General features: G+C 41.5%; 1 protein-coding gene across 6 annotated transcripts in view; it reads left to right on the top strand.

Annotated features, from left to right (window-relative positions):
- MSRB3 (methionine sulfoxide reductase B3) overlaps positions 1-23,615 on the top strand; it is an 80,983-nt gene that overhangs the window by 5,357 nt on the left and 52,011 nt on the right. For 2 of the 6 annotated variants that reach the window (XM_059846968.1, XM_059846966.1), the window contains exons 2-3: positions 17,003-17,129; positions 21,175-21,246. In XM_059846968.1, the coding sequence (XP_059702951.1) occupies positions 17,054-17,129; positions 21,175-21,246 (148 nt within the window). In that variant the 5' untranslated portion in view covers positions 17,003-17,053. Of the gene's footprint in view, positions 1-11,995; positions 12,071-17,002; positions 17,130-21,174; positions 21,247-23,615 lie in introns of those variants that run through there. The other 4 variants (XM_059846965.1, XM_059846970.1, XM_059846967.1 and 1 more) reach the window with 3 other exon arrangements.

Raw genomic sequence — 23,615 nt, 5'->3', positions numbered from 1 at the left:
GTTGCTCAGTTGGCTAAGAAAAATGGTTGAATATACAAGCAGGTGAATATACTTTGCCACCTGGGTCAGATTGTCACCATCCTGCTGCTGGGAGGAAGCTTGATATTCAAGATAAAACCAATGCAGATCCACCCTAATGTGTCCTGATGATGAGCAGTCAGAGCCTACACTCTCGTTCAAGTCGAATTCGTGCTAATGGGTGATTCCGTAGTGCACTGATCTAATCTGCACAATGCTGAAACCAAGGCTTGCAGATCAGATTGGTTGGGCTTTCACTCCCACACCAACAGCACTGTAGCCATAGCACAGGTGTGAGAGAGACATGGGAATAAGACAGGAGCAGATGCTTTGGCTGTTAGCTCAGGGACAGGTGGAAAAGTAGTGGTGAATCAGTCAACTGTGTGAAGTTACAGCCCTGAGATGCAAATTCAGGAACTCTGCAAATAAAATTATTTGGGTTTTCTATAGCATTATCACCTCTGCTTTTGAATGACTGCAGAAAAGTAAAATCAGCCCTGTTGATCAAAGTCTTAATATTTAACTGCTATGTACTTTTAGACTGTATCTTCATTTTTTCTTTTTTTTTTTCAGAATTAAAATCAGTGCTTCATCAGATCTTGTGTGTACATGGTGGAAAAATACACTGTGTGGACAGCACATCTCTTAACATCTCTTTTCATTGAAGGAGAAACCAAATTGTCGGTGTACGCGCTCGTTCTGTGTACTCCTGCTTTCACTTAAAGGCAAGCTCATGAAAGAGACAAATCTTGTAGCAAATTAGTGGGCCACTGGGGAAAGGACCCACCATATGCTCCTGGTATCTAAACTGCTACCTGGCATCCCTCATCCAAAAACACGAGGCAGCTTTGCTACTCACCTCTGAACTTGAGAGAGGTGCTGGTTTGTACCAATTTATTCTAGCAGTTGTTGAACCATTCTGGGAAGGATTACAATAGATATTTTGTAAGACTCTAGGCTCTTCTCATGAAGTCTTAAAATGTGAAATACAGTAGCTGTCTGGGGAAAAACAAGCCCTTTTTGTTGCTCAGTTACATATGAATTACAGACCAGGGCATTTTGCTGTAATGACAGTCAAGTAATAACTGTGGCAGTAATAAAGACAGTGTAATAGCTGAGTGATGTAATGCTATTTAAGACGAGGGGAAGATTTTCAGAGCATTATCCCATTTCCACAATCACTCTTGTAGACTAAACAAGCCAAGTGCTTAAAAGTTTTTGCAGGGATTTGGCTTTCTGAAGCACTCTTTTTGTTTTTACTTCTCCTCTGGGCTTTCCTCAACTGTTTCTGCCCTACACCCCAAACCAGAAGCATATTCCAATTGATATTCATTGCTACTGAGCAGACCAGACTTCCTCCCCAGTCTCTCCTGTTATGTATTGTGTTTCTCTTTTTTAATAAACGCCAGATCGTTATCTGCCTCTTTTTTTTTTTTTTTTTAATAGTTTCACACTGTTGGCTCAATTTATTGTCACTGTAACTTTGACATCCTTTTCTGCTGTACTACTACTAGTCTGGCATTCTTACTTTTGATTATTTTGTGCATTTGAAGATTTCTTTTAAAGTCCAAATGTGATTCTTTGTACTTGGCTGTATTGAATTTTATCTTGCTTGTTTTTGACCATTTCTCAATCTGTTAAGACCATCCTGAGTTCTGCTCAGCTCTTCAGGGTGTTTCACACTCCTTGCAGGTTGATGTCTCTGCAGTTTTAGTAGGACTACTTGCTGGGTTTGGCCCTGGTCTGTAGGAGAAGTGCTGAACGACTGTGTTTATTCAAGCAGCTCTGCACCTGTGATACAGGACCTTGATCCAAAAGAAAAGTGCTTTTCCAGTTTGCTTTGTCTAAAAGTATTTTACATTTGAGGTCTGTTTGATTTGATGCTTTCCTTCTGCCTGCAGAGTACAAAGAAAGAAGAAAAGTATGTTAGTTATGGGGTTACATTTTGGGAAGCCCACCATGGTGGCTTACTGCTTTCTAATTTTCATTGCCTGTTTATAGATTGTTTAGTATTTTGTTTCAAAAGCTTTCAGTGTGTTGAAGATAGATTTATGGCCCTATAATTCACTAGTCAGTCTTTTCTTCCTTTTTAAAAATTGATATTACCCTCTTCATCTTGAGATTTTGTAAAGATCCTCTAAGGTACGTGCTCTTTTCTGAACAATTTCCCCTCCTTGTTTCGGAAATGCTTTGGATAAATTTCTTAATCTGTGAGAAGAGGAAGAGCAACCTCAGGGAAAAGTTTCAGGCACACAGGACCACTCCATCATCCTGGAATATAGTGATCAACATTAGTCTGCCTAATTTCTGATAGTCTCATATTTATGCAGCTAAAGTACCTAAGGTGCAGTTCCTAAGCATGAGATGGAAAGCTTGACAGACTTTGATAAAGATTTCTCTTAAAAAAAAAAGAAAAAAAAAAAGAAAAAAAAAGTAGCTTTGGCAGCTCCAGTGACAATTTTTGTGCAGAGCAAGGTCTGCACAACAGATTTAAAGTTCCAAAGTAGTCACTGCAACTACTTCAGGCAATTGTCTCTGCTGTTTCTTAAACAGCCCTATTTCCAACCTGATAATCTGATGTGTTGGTTTTATTTTCTTTGTATTGGGTTACAAAGTGTGAAATTAGCAGATGGGCTTAACTGATTATAGGTTATGGTTTGTTAATTTGCTTCGCTGAGCAGCAACACAGAATTCAAACATATAGATAACTGTATGAGAATGTGAATTTTTCTGTACATACATACCAAGACTCTAAAAATAACATACAGAGCAAATGTATCAGAATTCTAATCAGTAATTATAATTTCAAAAATACTTCAGATGGACATAGAGCTGGCATGTCCTTCATTGTTTTATCCTGATTGGGGATGCTGAAGGCTCTCAATGAGACATGCTGAAGTGAGCTACAGGAAAAGGGCCCTGTCCTGGGGTTGGAGGCTGAATTGCTGAAGTTTCATGCCTCTGAGTCTGGAGGCATGGCCAAGTTGCTGAGGAATTCTAATGTCTCAGAGTGATGTGAAATATCAAGACCAAGATGGGAAACAGGGGCTTTGATGATTTAGGTGCAGGATTTTCTTTTTTTTAGAGCACAAGTCCAAGTAGGTCAGAAACAAACTGCATTTTGGGGCAATGCTTAATGAAGTTCCTGACGGCTGGCTGTGGCGGGGGGGCTGCCTGGAGGTGCCTGCTGCTGCCTCTGCTGAAGGAAGTGGAACAGATGTCACTTTTAAGGATAGATTATGCCAAGAAAACATCAGCATTTATCTTAGAATATTGATCCAGAGGAAAGCTAAATTACAAAGCCTTGAAAGTAGCTGAAGGTTGAGGGAAGAGGAGAACGGAGATGGTGGCTGCATTGTTGCCCTGTGCCACCCCAGCTGCACCAGCACTGCCTGGGGGGGCTCCACACATGCCTGTGTGGCTGCTGCCAGGCCTGGCACTGCTGTAAGTCTGCTTTAACAGAGCAGGAGAAAATATTTATGGGTTTTTTTACCCAAAGGTAAGTGCTTTTTGCTCTGCAGAAAAGGTTTTGCATGGTTATTGAAGTCCAGCTGGAGGGGTATAGGATGAGTATTTTTGCCTTTTGAACGCATTTAGGGCTGGGAAATGTGGATTGACAAAAATGTAAAGTTTAATAAATATTTTCAATCAGTTAAAAGAGGTGGAAGAGACACCATCATGTTTTAGACACTTCAAAGAGGATTGAAGAGAAGGGAAATAATTTAAGCAAGTTTTACTAGAATTAATACTTCTTTTGTTCCAGATTTGAAAAATAGCTTTAGGATAACTGAAGGTGCATATCCTTGTGCTGCACAGGCAGTGTAAATACATTTGGCTGATTAAAAAATAAAATTCTGTGTTTGTGTATTTTTAAACTGCACTGGAATGAAAAACACAGTTCAGCTCACAGATTCCACGTAATATTTTTCATTGAAAAAGTTTGTCTTTGGAAGCTATTCAGAGGCTGGAGCACCTCTTCTATGAGGACAGGCTGGGAGAGCTGGGTTTGTTCAGCTTTGAGAAGAAAAGGCTCTGGAGAGACCTTAGAGCCCCTTCCAGTACCTGATGGGCTATGAGAGAGCTGGAGAGGAACTTTTGACAAGGACCTGGAGTGACAGAACAAGGGGGAATGGCTTTAAACTGGCAATAGGTTTAGATTAGATATTAGAGAAAAATCCTTGGCTGTGAGGCTGGTGAGGGACTGGAACAGGATGCCCAGAGAAGCTGTGGATGCCCCATCCCTGGAAGTATTTGAAGCCAGACTGTATGGGCTTTTGAGCAGCCTGATCTAGTGGAAGGTGCCCCTGTCCATGGCAGAGGAGTAGGAACCAGATGATCCTAAAGTCCCTTCCAACCCAACCTTTTCTGTGATTCTATGGCTCTACGATATTTTTTTTTTGTTAAGAAGGAGAGTCTTGAATAAATGTTTTATCCCTGCAATTACCTAAATACAGGTAGATGTACATATAATCCTGGTTATTAAATGGCAGAAAATTTGGGTAGTGGCTTAAAATCAAGTGGTCTTTATATTTGAATCCGAATTTTTGCTGTTAGGACAGAAATAGTTTTCCTTGCTCTCTCACTTTTCAGTGATTGACACTCAGTATTCACTCAAAGCTTAAGTTATACTCTTTCCTTACTTGCTGTGGTGTTTTCTCAGTGCTATTCATAAAAATAAAAGTACAACCATGACAAGTGAAGACTTAGGAGTTTCTGTTTACTTGATGGTATTTTATTTTGTTATGTATTGGATATTTGAGGTTTTTTTCAGCTGCATAAAAGTTCTTTGGATTTTGGATGAGAAATGTTCCTACTGCAGTGTGTAAGGCATTCTTTTATGTTTGGTTTTTTTGTTATGTTTTTGTTTTTATTTTTGCAATGTCAGACCTTCTATATGCTATAATTTTTAAAAAATATTTTTTGATAAAAGGCTGAGTTTTTTCTTGTATATTCATAAGGCTGCTCTGCATGCCATCGTGACACAGTCTGTGTGATCAAAGGTACATTTTTAAAGGATGCTTTTGTTCTGTTGACATGTGCAAAGACCTGTGTGTGCTGTTTGAAGGACAACTCACGGGGCTGTGCAGCGTGTGACTATATCAAAGGGAGCTGGCACCGCTCGGTGGTGAGGAGCGGTATTGGTTTGTACTGAAAGCCACGTGGAAAATTTCCATGTAAGGGAGACTGCTGGGGAGAGATTGGCAGCTAAGATGAATTTAACTCGAAGTGCTGTTCTAGCAGCTGGGATGATAAAAAAAGAAACCACTACCTGAATTGAGATGAAGTTATACTATCTGACAGAGAAATCATAACTAAATTTTACAAACCCTTTACCTAAAATACAAGATACTCAAGTCTGGTTCAGAGTCTGATATAAAAATTGTATTTTCTCAAGTAGGAAGAAATACAAATACAGGGAGATAATTCAGCTTTCAAATGGCCTATGCTAAAGAATGCAAAATGAATGAAATGACACAAACAAGACAAATGTGTCTTTTGCACTGAAACTTTATTTTTCTAGCAGGGTGCATGGCATCTATAAGCACATTATGTGCATATATGCACATGCAGACAGATAATAGCACTAACTACTTTTTCAGTTAAAAGAGTTTTAAATATCTTAAAAATCTGCTGACAATAGACCTACTGATTGTTGGTAATTTCCTATATACACTGTAATAACTCCATGGCATCCATTGAGAATGCCTTAGTTTCCTGCTGTGGCAGGGAGTGTTGGGAGTTTTTATTCGCTGGTACAGATTTTTCTCTGAGAAATCATTAAACTGAAGGGCAAAACCATGTCTGCAATCACAACTCTTGCGGTGCTGATGTGTTCTGGAGCTTTGTCTCCTTCAGCGGACTAGCAAGTGTCATTTGTACATTCCCTTACAGTGCCTCCTAAAAGACAGTCACCAAATGTACGTGGTCGCTGATGTTAGAGAATTCGGCTTCTCTGTGCAGCAGAAGTGGCAGCTCCCCTCCTGCCTCCCACAGCATGGGTGTGCCGTATGGTTGGGAGCGCACAAACAAACCCCTGCAGGGCTGGTTTGCATGCATCTGACTGGGGAACGAGGGAGACCGTGCTCTTTTCAAAAGAGTGTACTGTTCTCTTGTGTTGGTCTGCAATCCACTTAAGTCATACCAGCTAGCTGGAGGCTTTCTCTGTGCTTCATTTATGAGATTTTTCTACCTAAAAGAAACAGCTCATGTCATGTATCTATTGTGTATTGTTACCCAGGCAAATAATCTTTGTAAGGAGAGGAAAAATTCTGCTGAGTTAAAGAGTAATGTGTAACACAATTTAAAAGAACGCCAATTCCAAATGTTGTACTTGTTTAATCTTCAAAATTAGTCTTTTTTTTTTTAATTGAAAAGTAAAAGCTAGTACAAAGGTGTGTCATGGTTTGACACTGGCGCAATGCCAGTGCCCCTATGAAAATACATTCTCCCTGCTGTCTGCTGTGAGATGTGAGCAGGAATAGAGCAAAGCAAGCTCCAGCTTAGAAATAAAAGGAAAAAAAAAAAACTTTAATAACTTACAGTATATAAACACACAGAACGTAGGATGAATACTTTCTAAACATTCCTCCTTCCCCCACTAAATTTCCAATACATCACAGTAAGACAAAACCTTACATTTCTCAATTCAGTTACTACTCTTCAGATCACTAACTCTCAGTCCATCACTACTCTTCAGATAATCAATTCTCAGTTCATCAAGAACATAGGAGTCCCTCTTGTACTATAGGCTTTTCCTGGAAACACAGTTGAGACCTCTTGTGTTTCTATGTGACACGTGGCACCGCCTGGAGAACATTTGCCATCGTGACATCTGCCTTCTGTGTACAGTGCTCTCACCACTGCGCATGGATCAGAGCTGCTTCTAGGGTTTTCTTTTTAAGTGCTTTGCTCAGTTCCAAAAAGAGCACAGTCTCTCACTTTCAGGACACGTGTCCCCCCCAAATTTCACCCCCTGGGGCCAAGGGGTCTCGAGAACAGAGATTTTCTCTTTCACTGAAGATCAAGGGCACCACTACCCTCTTCACCCATCATCTCTGTTCACGCACTCTTTCACATCACATCACATCACATCACTGCACTCTCTTGGCTCCGAGCCATTGCCTCCTCTTAAATGCAGTCTCTGTGTCACAGGAAAAATGGTTCTGTCCGTGGCTATACAAGAAAAATCCAGCCAAAGCCCACTCCTTCATCTCCTCTTACCTAGGATTCTTCTCAACTTCTCTCAGGCACTTTTCACTTGCACAAACTTGCATCACACTTGCTCATTTCGTTATATTCCATCTCTGTCTCTCTCATTCAGCTCCAGGAGGATCAGCATTTGTAAGGTTTCTATCATCTAAGAAAAGGGTTAAAATATCAGGCTCTGCCTGTCCAGAACTCCCACGCTGCCCTGCTGGGCACATTCTCGCCGCCCCCCATTCTCCTTCCCTTGCTGCCCGTACATGATACCGAATTTCAACGTGGCACAAGCTCTCTCTCTCTCTCTCTGGGGGGCTGCCCAGTGTTTCTCAGGGTTCCTCCACCCTTCCATCCTGCAAGGGCCTTCACCTCCCTTCTCTGTCCAAGGTCCCGGCCTACCTCATCTGGCTGCATGGCTTCCCCTCCCATGCCCAGCCCACAGCTGGGTAGGGGAGGTCTGACTTCTTTCACGGATGGAACCCAAGAGAGCTTCTTCCTGAGAGTTCTCTGCTTTTAATTTCTTTGTGTTTTCAGAGGCGTATCCATGTCCTCAGTGGCCATACCAGGTGCCAGTATTCAAATCTGAGCACCTATTGGTTTGACCACTGTATCCCAAAAACTCACTTCCTCTCAAACCAGGACAAGGTGTTTCAGAAAAGCAGAACAGAAATTTCTGTTGAAGGGCTTCTGTTCATTGCTATAAAAGGAAGTTGTATTTAACATGGTGCATGGGATTTGTCCCAAATTAAAAACAGAATAGAAGGTTTGTTATCTCTGCTGTATGAGTAAGCCTGACAATGCAAATAATGGTGGAGAGGGAGACGTACCTAATCAAACCAACCTGATAACAATAATGGATTTCATGTCTTCAAGTGCTAGGGTACCCCTTACATAGTTCTATACACAGCAGCACCCAGAAGTTTTTAATATTTTTTTTCTTTTAGTATTGAGAATGAATCCTTTATGGGTGTGCAATACAAAATGCTTTCGAGTTTGCCTGTGGGAATTGTTCAATTAAAAGGCTATTTCCAAAACACTTGTATCTCATCATCTGAGGACCAGAAGCAATTGCATCTTTACCAGTGTGCTGGAGAGGACTGCCTGGAATAGAAAAAATTAGAAAATTTTCAAGATATTGAAAGGATCATGATTCTCAGAAAAGACCCATTTAAGAATAGTTTACGACTGCTGTAGTTATAAACCCACTGCCATAAAAGGAATGTGCTGTATGTTGGCAGGCTACCAAGTCAGGGAAAATGAGTGTAGCTTAGCACTACTTTAGTGCATCAGATCTGGGAGGAGCAGGAGTGGAGGGGAATCCCAACTGACCTGTATTTACTTTCCTTTGGGAAGTATTGCCAGTCCCAACTATTGGGAAACAATCTACAAATGACAGATGTATGAACTGCAAGACTGAGAGATTCACTGGTTTCTGCCCTTAGCCAAGAATTCTCTTTCATTCCAGGCTTGGGGACTCCTTACTTGTCTTGTTTCTTCCCTTCCTTGGGGTCACTGCTTTTTTGTGTCTCTCTGCAGTTTCACTTTTCCTGTTTCATCTGTTGTTCACAAGGCCTGTGCTGTCTTGTCTCTACATTAATGAAATCTCCTTCCATTTTACTACCCTCCCTAAGGACCAAGAGATTCCCTTGAGCAAGGACCATCTTCTCTATTACTTAAAGCAGAAACAATTGCCTCCCTCCTCCGCTTGTACTCAGTGTAGCATGGATGTCCTCCACATCCCCACAGGCCACATCTTTTGGTTGTTTGGAGGGGATCAGTATAACTGCTCTGCTGCGTGTAAATGTTAGTAGCAAAATAAGGAGAAATCAAGCCTGCAGTTTTCTTGTCCATGGGAGCCAGTTGCCGAACAGGGAGGCATTAATATGTCTTTCCCTTGTTGCTTTTTTGGAGGGTACAGCCTTCAAAAACTCATTTGTTTTGATTATCTTCTCACTTCTCAGGCTCTTTAAATTTGGCCCCTGGACACATTCTAGGGCTTTAGTCACACCAGCCTCGTTGTTGCTGAGCTGGTTTTTTGCTTGTGAGAGAGGGGAACAACGCAGTGGCCAGTTCAGCATACAGAAGGGGTTATTCCTGTGAGAGACAGTGAGCTTTCCATTTTAGGCAGCTATTGCTAGAGAGAGTGTTAGCTCAAGTTGGTAATTAGCGGAAAATTAAATATACGTCTTTGTTTTCTTCTCACATGTAGTGTTTTTCTTTTATAAGTATAAATAATTTTTCTATTCTGGAGAACCATTCTAATACAAATGGAAACAGATACATGGTGCCCCCTCACATAGCATATTTTTTTGTCAGCAGTTGGAGTTAGTGAGATTATGCTGAATTGTGTGCAGAGATTTCAGAATCTAATTTGTTTTCCAAGATTTTTCATTATTATTTTATTGGAAAGATAATAATTTTAGGCTGTATGATAATCTAAAATCTGTTGTGGGAATCTTACCTCTCTTACGTGGAGGACTGAAGTCTGGGTAATACTCTGAAGTCAGAGTAAAGGCTGAATTCCTTAAAATATCTCTGATTCACCTCAGTAGGAACATTTATGCATCCTGAGGATAAAGTATGGAGGGCATTAGTCCATAAGGCAATTCCTGTCAATTGTGTATCACAGAGTGGGACTCAGTGTGAGCAGATGAGCATTTCTGCTCACTCTCTTTTTCTGCTTTCCTCTGTTTTTTGTCTGTTCTCAACCTTTAGACTTTTCTTCTTCCTTCCTTACTCCCACCAATTAAGAGAAGCTGCTGGAGCTTCCCAGCTAGAACATGAAAAGGATACCTCAGGAACATCCATCGACTGGACTGTATAACCCCATTTCACAGGAGAAGGAGGACTGGCCGGTGGGCACCGTGAGGAAGCTGAGGAAGCCATGGGACTGGGGAAGACCCTGTGCATGCCTCGAGCTTGAGCAGCCGTGGTGTGTGCCATACTTATTGTGCCCAGGCAGGCGCCTGCCACCTCCAGCCCTGCTGGCTCTGCAGGTGCAGGGACAACTGCTACAGTTCAGGTTATGAAACACTGAATAGCCTCCACAGTTAGTGACTTGTCTCGTTGCTTTGCAAATGATCATTCCTATAAGTAAGGGCCATTAAAACACCTGAATCTGACAGTATCCTAAAGCATATGTGGGCCAAACTGGTATTTGAAAATGTCTTATGTGCATTTTGCAGGAAGGTTTTTTAGGTTGGAGTTTCAGTTGCTCTGGGAAGGGTTTAAGAACAAAATCCAGTATAAGAGAATATGTAAAATTCAAGAAAACAAAAAGGTTTTGAACTTCACTGTTTAGGCTCCTTTCTAATGGCAGTACTAACTTCAAGTTTAAACCTTGACATTTCCTGGTGTTCCATTAAAATATTACAAAGTATGGCAGTAATTACCTCTTTTATTGGGGCACAATGTAAACTTCCTAAAAGTAGACAGGATTGCCATTTGGTTTGTACATTCCAGCACAAGCAGCTAAGGGGAACATGCTTTAACTGAGAGTCTTAAAAGTGAATTGGGAATTCAGGTTTAATACTTCAGATTTCTGTGGCTGTAATTGAGAAGCTAATATTGTATAGGGGGGGAATATATGCTGACAAGCATGCAAGTTATATGCTACAGTACTACTGTAGACCTGTCAGGTTAATGCAATTAATTTCATTTAGAATGCTTTATTCCTCTTCAATGAGTCTTTGAGAAGCTTAAATTTATAATTGCCTTTGTCATTATCCTAGCTGTTAATAGTTAAACTATTTTAATCTTATCAGACAGTGAGCTTTTGCAGGTATTTTAATAGCAAATAGCAAATCACAAACTTTAGAAGACACCTAGTTTGCATTATCAATAGATATACAACCACATGAAAATCCAGAGCCTAAAATTTGTCTTTAAAGGTAAATTTCATAGAATCACAGAATGGTTTGGGTTGGAAGGGAGCTTAAAGATCATCTGGTTCCAAAACCCCTGCTGTGCGCAAGGACACCTTCCACTAGACCAGGTTGTTCGGAGCTCTATTCAACCTGGCCTTGACTTACAGGTTGTTCAGAGCCCTATTCAACCTGGCCTTGACACTTCTCTGGGCAACCTGCTCCAGTGTCTCACTACTCTCACAGTGAATAATTTCTTCCTAAGATCTAATCTAAATTATCCTTTCCCAGGCTTTTGTCAATTACCTTTACTGCTTTTTCCAAATGCTTCAAATACAGTATGGTGCATTGAAATATGCAGTTGTCTGAAAATATATTATTAAAATATATTATAAAGCACAAATGCATATTCACAGGATGTGTGGTTTATTGAGGGCTGAAGGCTGCCTCCTCATGGTTCTCTCAGGCAGCTGGGAGGCTAGGTCAGCCCAGGTATATAAGCGTGAAAATACTTTGTGCACTGCAAAGGGTGCTAGTTTCAGGATTAGACATCTTGGACTGGAGTGGGAACTCTTCCCTCCTTCTTTGACTGACAAATAACCAGTAGTCATCAGGCCCCTGCTAAAAAGTTTTCCTGTAGTCCAGTCTTCTGCCAGAGCTGGCAGCTTCACGATGGTTTATTAAACATCTCTTACAAGCTATTCAACATTGCCTTTGTCCACACCACAGCATATACCATATCAAACCTGCAAACAGTAAAGTCCCTTAAAGGCACCAAGTGCAGTGCAGAGAGCAGGAAAGGCCAAGGTCTTTGGTGTTAGCACAAAATGTGTTAAGGAAAAATGACTAGGGAGTAAATAATTGTTTAGACACATGATCTACTGAAACGCTTGCTCATGTGGTTCTCTCTTTAGGCTGCACCTTTTGTTTCTGCAGTTCCTGAGGGTTGATCTGTCCTGTCTGCTGACTCTGACTGGCAGCAGCTTTAGGTGAGCAAAAGCCAAATTTAAAAAAAGATGTTTAAACTGGATAAACATATATACAAAATAATCCACTAAGTTTTGTCAGGGAAACGCTTGGTTATAGTTTGCTTCGTGTCAAAATAAATAAGTAAACCCTTTGCAAAACAACTGTTCAAAGCTATTGGTGGACTGAAAAAAATTTACAAAACAAATACTGATAAAAATTGAACTGTTAATTTAACACTTGAGTACAGTAGACTCCCAGGCCTTTACTTCTTTCTAACTTCTAGTTGTTTGACTTTCTTCAGTGTGGCAATTTTTTTGCTCTTTGCTTTTTCCAGTGACATAGGAATTCCTGACAAGAGCCTGGGAGCCTGGCTGACTAGTGCCTATCTCTTAATTGTTTCCTGCCCTCCAATTGAGGCCAGAGACTTGGGGCTGGGGGAGGGGAAATTGGAAAAAAGTAGAAACCTCACAATACTAAGGTCTTATTATTGGGGCAAGAAGAAAGCCCTGATCCTTCCCTTAAGAATTTGTGGATGTTTTTTAAATTTACTTGTAAAGAGCTAAAACATCATGTTTTTTCTTGTGAGAGCTAGGATTCTCATGTAATTTTAGGAATTCTGGACCTGAGTTGTCAGGAATAACACTGAATATGGAAAAATTTAAACCAGTAGTGTTATGAGCTCCCAAGACCCTTGATGTTTCCCTACTGCTCTTAAAAACAAGATGTGGTAATATCAGAATTTAACCTCTCAAGTTGTCCTTCACTGAAAGAAATTTTTCTAGTTGCAGACAGAGGTTGAAAAAACGTAATCTGAGGACGTACAAAGTTCTTAATTCCTGAAGAACATATTTGACAGACCACCTATGTTATTTTATAGCTAATTATTTCAGGGCAAAACTTATGTTTTCTGAATGTTCACAATGGACAATATAGCAGCTCTTGAAAACTGGTAGTTCCTTAATATTTGCCAACATTAGGCTCCTAAGAGGAAGGTTTCCCTGGAGTTAAAGTGCATATCCAAGAAAACTGCTTCTGAAACCCAGCTAATGACATAGTTACTGCTGTATTTGTATTATTGGTACTTACAAGATTTGCAAGTTATTGCTGAGCATGGTGTCCATCTTATGAGAGCCAAACAGATGGAAGATCCATGTTGTACTCTGTTAAAGAGTGAAGTGAAGGAGCTCCAAGGGGTCTGATGACACCCAGGGATAACTGTGGAGGAGCCAATGGTGTCCTGGGTGTTGCAGCAAACAGTTATATAAGAAAGCATCATCCCCTTCCCTGAATTGTGAGTTCTGCTCTGAACTCTTAATGTAGCATCTGTCCTTACAGGAAAGTGGCATATTGCAGTACTGCAATAAAGATGTGGGGGGTGGTGAGTCTGTGTGGTGGAAGTGCAGTGCTGCAGTACTCACTGTGGCTCAGGCATGTGACAGCTGTATCAGCATTGCTGTCCCCAGGCTGCCTGGCCACTGGCAAGGTGGGGTGCTGTGCCAGTACAGATGGGGTCCCTTGGGGCACAGGCAGGCACCTCCAGCAACAGCACGAGGGCTTTGCTTAACCTATAGAGGGCTAGGCATGTATAGTGTGGGAGTTTAAACCACCAGCCATCTATTCCCAGAATGGTGTTTTCACAGAATCATTTAGGTTGGAAAAAAACTCTGAGATCATTGAGTCCAGCCTTTGACTGAGTACCACCTTGTCAGCTAGACCATGGCACCTCCTTGGGGAGCCCATTCCAATGGCTAATCACTTTTTCTGTGAAGAAAGTCTTCTTAATACCCAACCTAAACCTCCCCTGATGTAACTTATGACTATGTCCTGTCATCCAGCCGTTGGTTGCCTGGGAGAAGAGGCTGACCCTCACCTGGCAAGAACCTTCTTTCAGGTAGTTGAAGAGACTGATAACATCACTCCTGAGCCTCATATTCTCCGGGTTAACCAACCCCAGCTTCCTCAGCCACTCCTCATCAGACTTGTGCTCCAGACACTTCACTAATGACATTGCCCTTCTCTGGACTTCTTCCTATGTTTCTTGTCATGCTCTGGCTGTTCCTCTTAAGTAGATCAGAGACATAAATAGGGCACCTGAGCCTGCTAAAGGCTATGGCCAAGTTTGCATGTGCCACAGAAAGAGCAGAGGGAAGAAACCTGTCACAATCTTACTGTCATTCTCCCTAAATCTCTTCTCTGTTTGTGTGGAATTGGCAGATGGGGTGAAGCACCTCCAAACCAAACGTGTTAATTGCAATGAGTTTTACTTTGCACTTCTCTTTACTGATTCTTCACAAGCCATTCTTATGGGGTCTGTAAGCTTCCTGCAGCAGGGTTTGTGTGCATACAGTACCTGGCACTAGGAGGTGTCCTCCAACTGGAACTACTGGACATTGCTATAATGTAAGAGTAAATAGAAATAGCAATCAAAGCATCAGCAATAAAAGAATAAATTAGATTAACTGCAATAAACTGATAGTTTATTGGGCTCTCAGGGCTTGCATATCCTCCATGTCTTTATAAATATGTGAGAGTGAATAATAACATTTTGGTGAACTCTGACATACTTGACATTTTCAAAAGGCCAGGATCTATTTTATAATTCTCGGGAATTTCAAATAATTTCCTTTAAGCTGTTTACAGTTGAAGGAGGTGGGGAGAAGGAGGAGGAGGGCAGGGACGCAGTGTCCGTCTGGGCTGTCAGTGCAGCCCCTCGCAGGAGCGCGCTGGTCAGCGGCCGCCATGCGGCGCCACCGGCGCGGGCCGCTGAGGTCTACCCGCCGACAAGGGGCGCTCGATACCGCTGCTGCCGGAGCGCGGCACCGGCGCGGGCCGCTGCGGGGCAGTGCCGGCTGAGGGACAGCGCCGGCTGCGGAGCACTGCCGGCTGAGGGAGAGCCCCGGCTGAGGGACAGTGCCAGCTGCGGGGCAGTGCCGGCTGAGGGACAGCGCCGGCTGAGGGACAGTGCCAGCTGCGGGGCAGTGCCGGCTGAGGGACAGCGCCGGCTGAGGGACAGTGCCGGCTGAGGGACAGTGCCAGCTGCGGGGCAGTGCCGGCTGCGGGACAGTGGCGGCTGCGGGGCTGAGGGGCAGTGCCGGCTGCGGGGCAGTGCCGGCTGTGGGGCACTGCGGCTGAGGGACAGCCCCGGCTGAGGGACAGTGCCAGCTGCGGGGCACTGCCGGCTGAGGGACAGTGGCGGTTGCGGGGCTGAGGGGCAGTGGCGGCTGCGGGGCAGTGCCGTCTGAGGGGCAGTGCCGTCTGAGGGGCAGTGCCGGCTGAGGGACAGTGTCAGCTGCGGGACACTGCCGGCTGAGGGACAGTGCTGGCTGAGGGGCACTGCCGGCTGCGGGGCTGCGGGGCAGTGCCAGCTGTGGGGCAAGGGCGGAGTTTTGGCGGGGCTGCGCGCAGCCCTCTGGTCTCCTGGCTGTCTGCTCCGGAGGGGTCCGCGCTGGTTTTCACACGGCTGCGCTACCGCTATGGCAGGGACGTGTTTGTGTGCGTGTGATAGCGCTCACGGGGCTGCCCGCCCGGCCCCATACCCCTCCGCCGTCGGGGAGCACGAAAGTGTCGGGGGTCTCGCAGCGAGTTTCGTTGGGTACGACCGAGTTGAGGCGTGTGGATGCGGGCAGGTTTCTGCTAGATGCGCTCCAGACCGGTTTGGTAATGGGTACGGCTGGGGTCTAGGTCCTTGTTATAGTCATGGAATTATCACAGAACAGTTTGGCTAGGAAGAGACTTTTAAAGGCCCCCTAATCCAACCCCTAGCAATGGGCAGGGACAACTTCAACTACACCTGGCTGCTGAGAGTCCCGTCCAGCCTGGCATTGAATGCTGTCAGGGATGGGGTGTCCGCACCTGTTTGGAGTGTTCTCTAAGTGTCCTTCCTCTGAGAGTCTTGTTCCTCAGGATGAGACCATGGCCAGTTTGTCCCCTGCTGGCACAGCCGCTGCTATGGGCCATGGTTGGACTCACCCCTGCAGCTCCTGGGCTGCCACAGACGAAAAAGTGAGACTGAGAGGAGGCTCGGAGACCTGCCCTGCTGCTCCACAGCTTCTAGGGGCTAATCGTCCTTCCTCAAGAGTCCAGAGAGCTTCTGTACCAACTTTGGCTGGGGATTGGCTCCAGTCCCGCATCACATAGTCTTCTGAAGTGAGCTGTGGCTGTGCATGGCTGGGCTATAAGGCATCTGCATTTCCTCTTCCCATTGTGGGGTGAATGGAACAATTAGTATTTGTGCATTAAACCCTTTTGAAAAAAAATCTCATGACTGCCATCTCTCTGTTTGCTATATTTGAACTGGCTGGAGGATTGTTTAAATATATCTCATGGACAGTTTACAACATGAATTATTTCCTGCCTTTGAAAAGCCATGGTCTTAAGATATCTGGCAAGTCTATTAAAATGAAATGTCACATTCCTCAAACAAGTCATCAAAAGAACAATTTTTAGCAAAGACTGGTTTCCAGCATTCACCATTTAGAAATGTTGCGGAGTGTGATCTTGGTTTAAATAAAATAAATAGAAAAAGCCTGCATGTTTGATCTGCCCAGTATTCCTGGGTGTTCCAAGCAGGATTCCTACTATCTAGCTGAGGTTCTAAGGGGTTTTTTTTCCTTAGTACCCCTGCACTTGTGACTAGGCTACTACCCCAAGTTGCTCTCAGTTGGGTATCTAAGGCAGCTGTTGTGAATGTTCCCTATAAAAATATCCAGTCCCTCTCACTTTGTAGCATATAAAATGGTTTCACTGAATACTGTGTAATATGTATCAAAATGTTGGGGGGTGGGGTAGCAAGAATGGGTTAAAGACACTAAAGAAAGTACATTTAGAATTGTGGTCCCATGTGATGGTCTTATAAAATTTTAAGTATTGTTTTTTTCTGTGAATGAAAACATTTTTGATGTTTTAATTTGTTCTCATCTTTTTTTTTTTCTTTTTTTTTCTTCCCTACTCAGCTCTTGCCCCTGTTCTTTGCCTCTGGTTTTGTTGGTGAGGATATCACAGTGATGTCTGCATTCAACCTGCTGCATTTGGTGACAAAGAGCCAGCCAGTGGCCCTGCGAGCCTGTGGGCTTCCCTCAGGTTGAATGGGTGCTGCTTGTTGTGTCATGCATAAGGCAAAGGCCATTGTAGGAAGGGGTGTCTCTGCTGCAGGAAACAATGTGCTATGGGTTGTTCTGTTTAAATTTTCCTTTGAAGCAGAGGTTTATTTGCACCTTTTTTTTTCTGTTTTTTTTTTTTTTTTTGTAAAAATCACTGACTTGAGTGAGCAATTTCATATCCGAGGTTTTAAAAATCTTAGAAATGTTGACTTCCTTGTCAAAATACAGTCTCTTAAATTTTGTATTATTTTCCTCATTCTTGGCAAAATACGTGTCACTAAACTGAAAATATTTTATTAAATGCCGTTCCTAATTTTAAATGAGACTATCTAAAAGAATTTCACATGTTGATTGCTATTAAATCATAGTACTTAAAAATATTTTCCAAAATATTTAGCAGTATACTATAGTTATACTCCATGTGTTTCTTTTCACATTTTTATTATACATAAAGTATGTTATACTGAAAATCATGTACAAAAAGTGTGTGTGCAGAATTTAAAAATTAATTATTTCATTCCTCTGACAGCATATTCCTTAGTTATGTGATACTTCTCTACATAACTAAGTGGAAATATACAATTTAATGCCCACATGCAGCTGCACTTTTCATGTAAGGCCCAGGTTTGTTCATTAGGTCTGGGAAGGGTGCTATAAGACCCCATGTCCATGAATTGACTTTATCATGAAAACCTTGAACCTAAGTATTTTGTGTTTTACTTAAAAGGCACCAGTAATTTACGCTGTAATGTCAGCGTAAAAATGTCAGTATACAGGGTTATGCGGGCGAAAATATAAGCTGTACTGAGTTAATTTTGAACATTACTAGAAATTTTCTTGATGCCTGAATAAAAAAGACACAGTCCTGGCTGATCTGTGTTAAGCCTCAAAAATGGGCCAGCTTGGGTGTTTGTGCTACACTCACAACTGGTTCCTAAGAGTGCAGAATGTTACAAACAGCTTCTCCCAGACCTGGACTTAGCAAGCATATGGAGGTGATGTTTTAAAGATTTTTTTTTAGTGATAAGACATCAGTTTTCAAGCTGATGGATTTTCCTAAAGCTTATTAGACTTTATTTGAACTAAATCTGAGTCCAATTTTTGTAGCATTTACGTTCCATTTCCCCCACATGTGCACAAAACTCCCATTAACCTTGACAGGAACTGCAAACACATATTGAGGAAGAGAGAGAATAACCCACATTGTGTCGCTTGACCTTGGTTTCCTGTTATATTTGCTGCTGAGCCAGATTTAAAATCCTAAAAATATAGGGTAAGCAAATTTCCTTAGCCCTCATTATGCACCTTTTGATGTGTGCTCATATTGCTGTTGTCTACCTGAACATGGGGACACTCGGTCTTCTGGCCATTTTGTTTCCACTTTGAAAAGGCTATCTGCAAGCTGATCAGCTAGAAACACACAGATCCCACAGGAGGTTTTGCTGTTCTGTACCTGTTTTCAAAGCACTGCATTAGCTGTTTTATCAAGTTGTTTTCATAGCATAATCCAGTCGTCACTTTTGGAATAAAAAGTTAACACTACTGTTTATTCCCATCCCTTAGATCCCTAACTGTGGGACCATTAATAGATTGAGTTCCACTGACTGACTACTTTATAGGGATATCTATAGAGAGATATTTATATATAATAAGCCCAAATTCATCTGCAGTGGAATAATATACAATCACATATCTCACATATTTTGACGGTTATCTAAATTCCCTAAATGTTTAAAAATTAACATAGGCTTGCTTTGCCTTTCGTTTGTTTTTTTTTTTCTCTGTGGTGCATTTAAGGGGTTGCAAGTAAATGGCATAGGATGTATCCAATAAAACGTGGGAAGGAAATGTAGAACCAATATCTGCTTAAATGCCACAATGCCCTGTGACTTTGGCTTCTGAATGCACAGAAAACACCCAAGTTCTCCTGAGTTTTTATAACATAACACTTGGAGCTAGTACATTTCCCACCATCCAGTTTTGTGTAAATTGCAGTCCTGTAGCCATACCACCATGCCATGTGTCCACCAAGTCTGGGATCAAGTGTGGAGCTTAGCCACCTCCTAATTCATAGGCAAATTCAATATGGAATGAGACTTTTTAACCTTCTGGAACCTATGCTCAGAGTAAGGAAGCAGAGTGCCATATGAGCAGTAAACTGGGCTTTCAAACAATGTTTTAAACACTATGCAGTTAAATATTTGCTGGACAAGGGCTTGAATGAAAGTATTGTTTCAATTTCTAAGCTTGGAATAGTACCTCTATGCTTTCTGTAAGGAACAAAGTAACACAAGGCTATATATAATTTATATTTAATACATAGCTGTAGATCAGAAACAAGAGATTTTTTTTCTCCTCCCCCTCCCCCCTCCCCCCTCCCCATTAAATTAATTAAATACTATTGGGATGTATCTTAGAATAGAGATGACCTGTCCCTTCTTTGAACTACTATTTTGTAAGCACTTGTGAGTTTCACATGTACTGGTGAAGTGTTTTTACTTGTTCTTTTTCTGTTTTTTTATTAGCACCTGGAGTGCGGATCTGTTCTTCCAAATAATGTTTTTAAATTTTTTTTTTTTGTCTGAAGTTAGGACTAAACGTTTCAATGTGTGCACACCTGGTGCACTGTTTACCCATAACATTTTTTGTTGACAAGATGGCAAGTTTGAGCAAGAACAGGAGCTCCCAGTAGATGGCACTAGGCATTTGCTGTTCTGCACACCCAGGACTGTATAAAAAGCTTCCCGTCCAGGAGTCATTCATTCAGAAAGTACACCCTGAGAACTTAGGAAGAAGTATTTTAAGAAAAGCAAGAATAAAAAAGCAAAATCTTTGCCCATATGCAGACTACCATCACATTGGTTCAAGGTTTCTTCATTGTCAGTGACTACAGCTCCATTGTGTCTGTTGTGGGACACAAAAGTGTTGCTCCTTGAGCCTACTTATTAGAGTTGAATATTCTGAATTTCTTTGGAAATGTAGGGTGCACTCAGCACCTGCCAGGATTTAACTCACAGAAGTTAAGTCTTTAAAAAAAACCCACTTCAAAATTACAACAATGCCCACCAAACTTTTAGTATAAAAACTGCTTTATCTGCTTTATGCATACTAAGAAGCAACTGATACAAGTCATGATTATGCAGATTCCATGTACATATGTTTTCTGAAGCAGACCACCAAGCTATAACCTAAAAGATAGCTTATATTGCTTTGCTGTGTCTTTTAATTATTATGGGTTCTTATTTCTTAAAAAGACCCTTTATTTCTTTAACACTTTGAATGTTGTGCTGCTTACATCACATTTTTTGCATGTGATAAATTGGATTTTCCTCTCCTGTAGATCAAAGAAAATTATGGTGCTTGTAAAATCAAGTAAAAGTAATGACGAAAAAATTATAGGGGTAGACTTAGGGTTGGGGTTTTTTTCCATATAACAAAGTCCTAGGTAATATTAAATTGTTGTGTAGTGTTTAATTACTAAAATAACTACTAGTAGGAAATTGTACTTTTCTAGCATTAGATTAAACTACAATGCATCTGTATGAAGATGGTGTTGGGCATATGGTGTAAGTCTTTATTAAGTAAATATCTATAGTGTGGTTTCTCTTTCTTTTACTAAATCTTTGTTAATTCTAAGTTCTAACATAATGTCTTTTCACAAAATTGAAATTATTAATGAACAAAAAATTACTGGGTCTCACAATTGCATTTTTAGCAGTACCCTGTCAACATAAAGAGTTACTTTTATGAGCAGATCTTGAAAACATTTCCATACATGAATTATTCGTATGCATTTGTTCCTCTGAACTCTCAAACTGCTCACGTCGATGAAATATCTGTGCATACTGCTTGCCAGATACGGCTTTAACAACTGAAAGTCTAGTAAAGACTTTAGTCTTGTGGGTTCAAAGTACAGTATTTGCTGTCAAACTTTGTGTGACTTGAATATGACTAAACATTTCATATTGTCTGTTTCTATGTTCAGAGATATAATTTCTATAATGTATACTATAACTTCCCCATAGTTTTCCGTAATGTGTATCACCAGAGATGTACTACTCCAGAAGTCTGTTCACATGGTCCAAAAGAAAATAAAAGTAAGACTGATATTATATAGCATAAACCATCCATACAGCTATGGTTAAATGACTGTCAATGTTTTCATTTTAAATTCATATTTTCTGGGGTTTATATCTTGAACATAAAAATTTGCTCTGGGTTTAAGTATGCTATAAAAGTTCTCAGATGAATGTATTTGTTCCTCAGAATTGGCTGGAGGGCAAAAATTAAAATTCATTTGTATCCAGCTAAATTTTAAAAAATGTAAATATCAATTTGGATCAAAAATAGATTTCTAAATTTAGAACACGGTCTTACAAATACCTAGTTTACTGCCTCCCAGCAGTTATGAGGAAGACTGTTGAAAAGAGTGGAAAATATTCACTGTGTGATCACAATAGTAAATAGCATGTGAAACCATTCATGTATCATTATTATATAAATGTATGTGTATGTGTTTGCCTTTTAGTTCATATGGTAGTAGAACACTACATTATCATAATAGAGCATAACATCATATTTTTGGAATGGCTTTAAAATGAGTTTTAAAAATTACATATAACTGTCTTAATGGGAGTATATTTGATGTTGTACTGTGTTTACAAATGTTCCTTTTGTACAATAGTATTCAGTCTGGAATGCCTTACTTAATACATTTTAAGATGAAATTTATTAGTAGATATCTCTTCGGGAGTAATACGTTTAAAAATGCCTGATACTTGCCAAACCTGGGATCATAAAGTAGACAAGAAGCCTTCTGTTACGTTCTCTTTTTTTCACTCTTTTAAAATCTTTATTCTGGTGGAGTTTCGTACTCTTCCTCATCTGCTCAGGAGACAGATGGTCCTTGTCCCTGGCCCACCTGGGTGGAGGCTCCTCAGTGATTCTTGCCCTGAGAAGCACTGGGATAATGAGACATTTCTTGTGCTCCCAGATCATTCACAAAGACAGTCCCTTAATGTGTACCCTGATGGATCTTTTAAGGTTGTTTTCATTCCATTCCTGCTCTCATAAAGGATCCACTGCAAACTATTTCCACCCTTCTTGCAGGAATGTTTTAATTCTGGGAGTTCATAAATTTCCTGTGTTCCATTCCTGAGCCTTCTGCAGCTCAGGCTTAGTGTGTTTTCTGCTTAGTTGGGTATGGAAAAGATGAATTTTCAGCAGGGTGTTTCTGGGTTTAAAAGTTTCTCATGAAAAGTTTCTTTTTTTAGTTATTGGAGTGTCTAAGAGGAGGACTAAGAAGTCCTTTAAGGACTGCCTTCACATTTTCCCCTTCAATTAAAAGAAACTCCTGGCTTTGTCTTTTCTCTGAGGAGTATGTGATGAAGGTTTCAGAGAAGAATGTGATGTAAAGGAGAGATGACAGCACAGAGAAAGAAAGGAGATTTTCTATATTGCTGAGCTGAGGGAGGACAAGAAAGAAAAGGTGCAAGAAGTGAATATGAGCCCTAAAGCCAGTAAGAGTATGTTGGGAAACAATGGAGGAGATGATCACTTAGGGAATTTATGAGCTTGGAATTCAATGGAACCTTGAATGGGTCTAGAGTGTGGACTGGGAATCAGGCACTAGAGGCTCCAACATTACCATAACTTAGCTGCTAGGTTAATCTTAGGTTGCTACAGCACAGATCATGATCTGGGGGTAAATGAGTAGAGAGGAACTGTGCCCCAGAGAATGCTAAGAAGGGGAAATTGTTCTTAGTTACAAGATAAACATGTATCTCAGTTTGTGATTTCCTTCAAAAGAAGCTGTGTTGGGTAGGAATGCATGGCTAGGGTACCAAAGGTGCCCTCTACTCTGTCTGGAGAAGAGGTTCTAGTGGGACAGGAAGTGCTGGCAGCCCAGGTCTGGTGCTGGCAGCTTTGTGCACTGTGGGTAAGAACTCTATCATCAATGCTGTGGCCCAGATCAGGGAGTCCCAAGGACAGCAGAGCAGGGAAAGGTTTCACCAAATCCTCTTAAAGCCCTTTTACAGAGCTTGACCTCACCTTCTTGACCCATAAGGCATGGCTGAATTTTAACTAAACATAAAGAATTCCAGAAGGCCCATTACAGAATGAAGTTGGCAGTTACAGCCCTTTTTGAGTGTTCCTCTACCTTTAGTCCTGAAGCAGATTGAGAGGATAGTGGGCTGCTGTGTTTTCTGTGGTGGTCATAGCAGAGCATGAACTGGAGCAGAGTGTCCTAGGAGTTCCTCTCTTCATGCTAGGTATGTCCCTCAGTGCTTGGAGAAGTGGGATGAAAGGCCACAGAGCAGGCAGTGCTTTTGCAAAACTGTTCCTTACCCTCCACAGCTGGAGACATCGATCAAGTTTTTCAGGGGGTTAGATCTGGGCTGTTTAGAGAATTGGAGGAGAGGAAAGACTTTCCCCCAGCTCTCTCCTTTCCTCCTCCCCCATTCCA

The sequence above is a fragment of the Haemorhous mexicanus genome, chromosome 5 (genome assembly GCF_027477595.1).
Source record: "Haemorhous mexicanus isolate bHaeMex1 chromosome 5, bHaeMex1.pri, whole genome shotgun sequence".
Taxonomy (NCBI): domain Eukaryota; kingdom Metazoa; phylum Chordata; class Aves; order Passeriformes; family Fringillidae; genus Haemorhous; species Haemorhous mexicanus.
The sequence above is the reverse complement of the archived record's forward strand: the minus strand, read 5'-3'. Positions and strand labels throughout refer to the sequence as shown.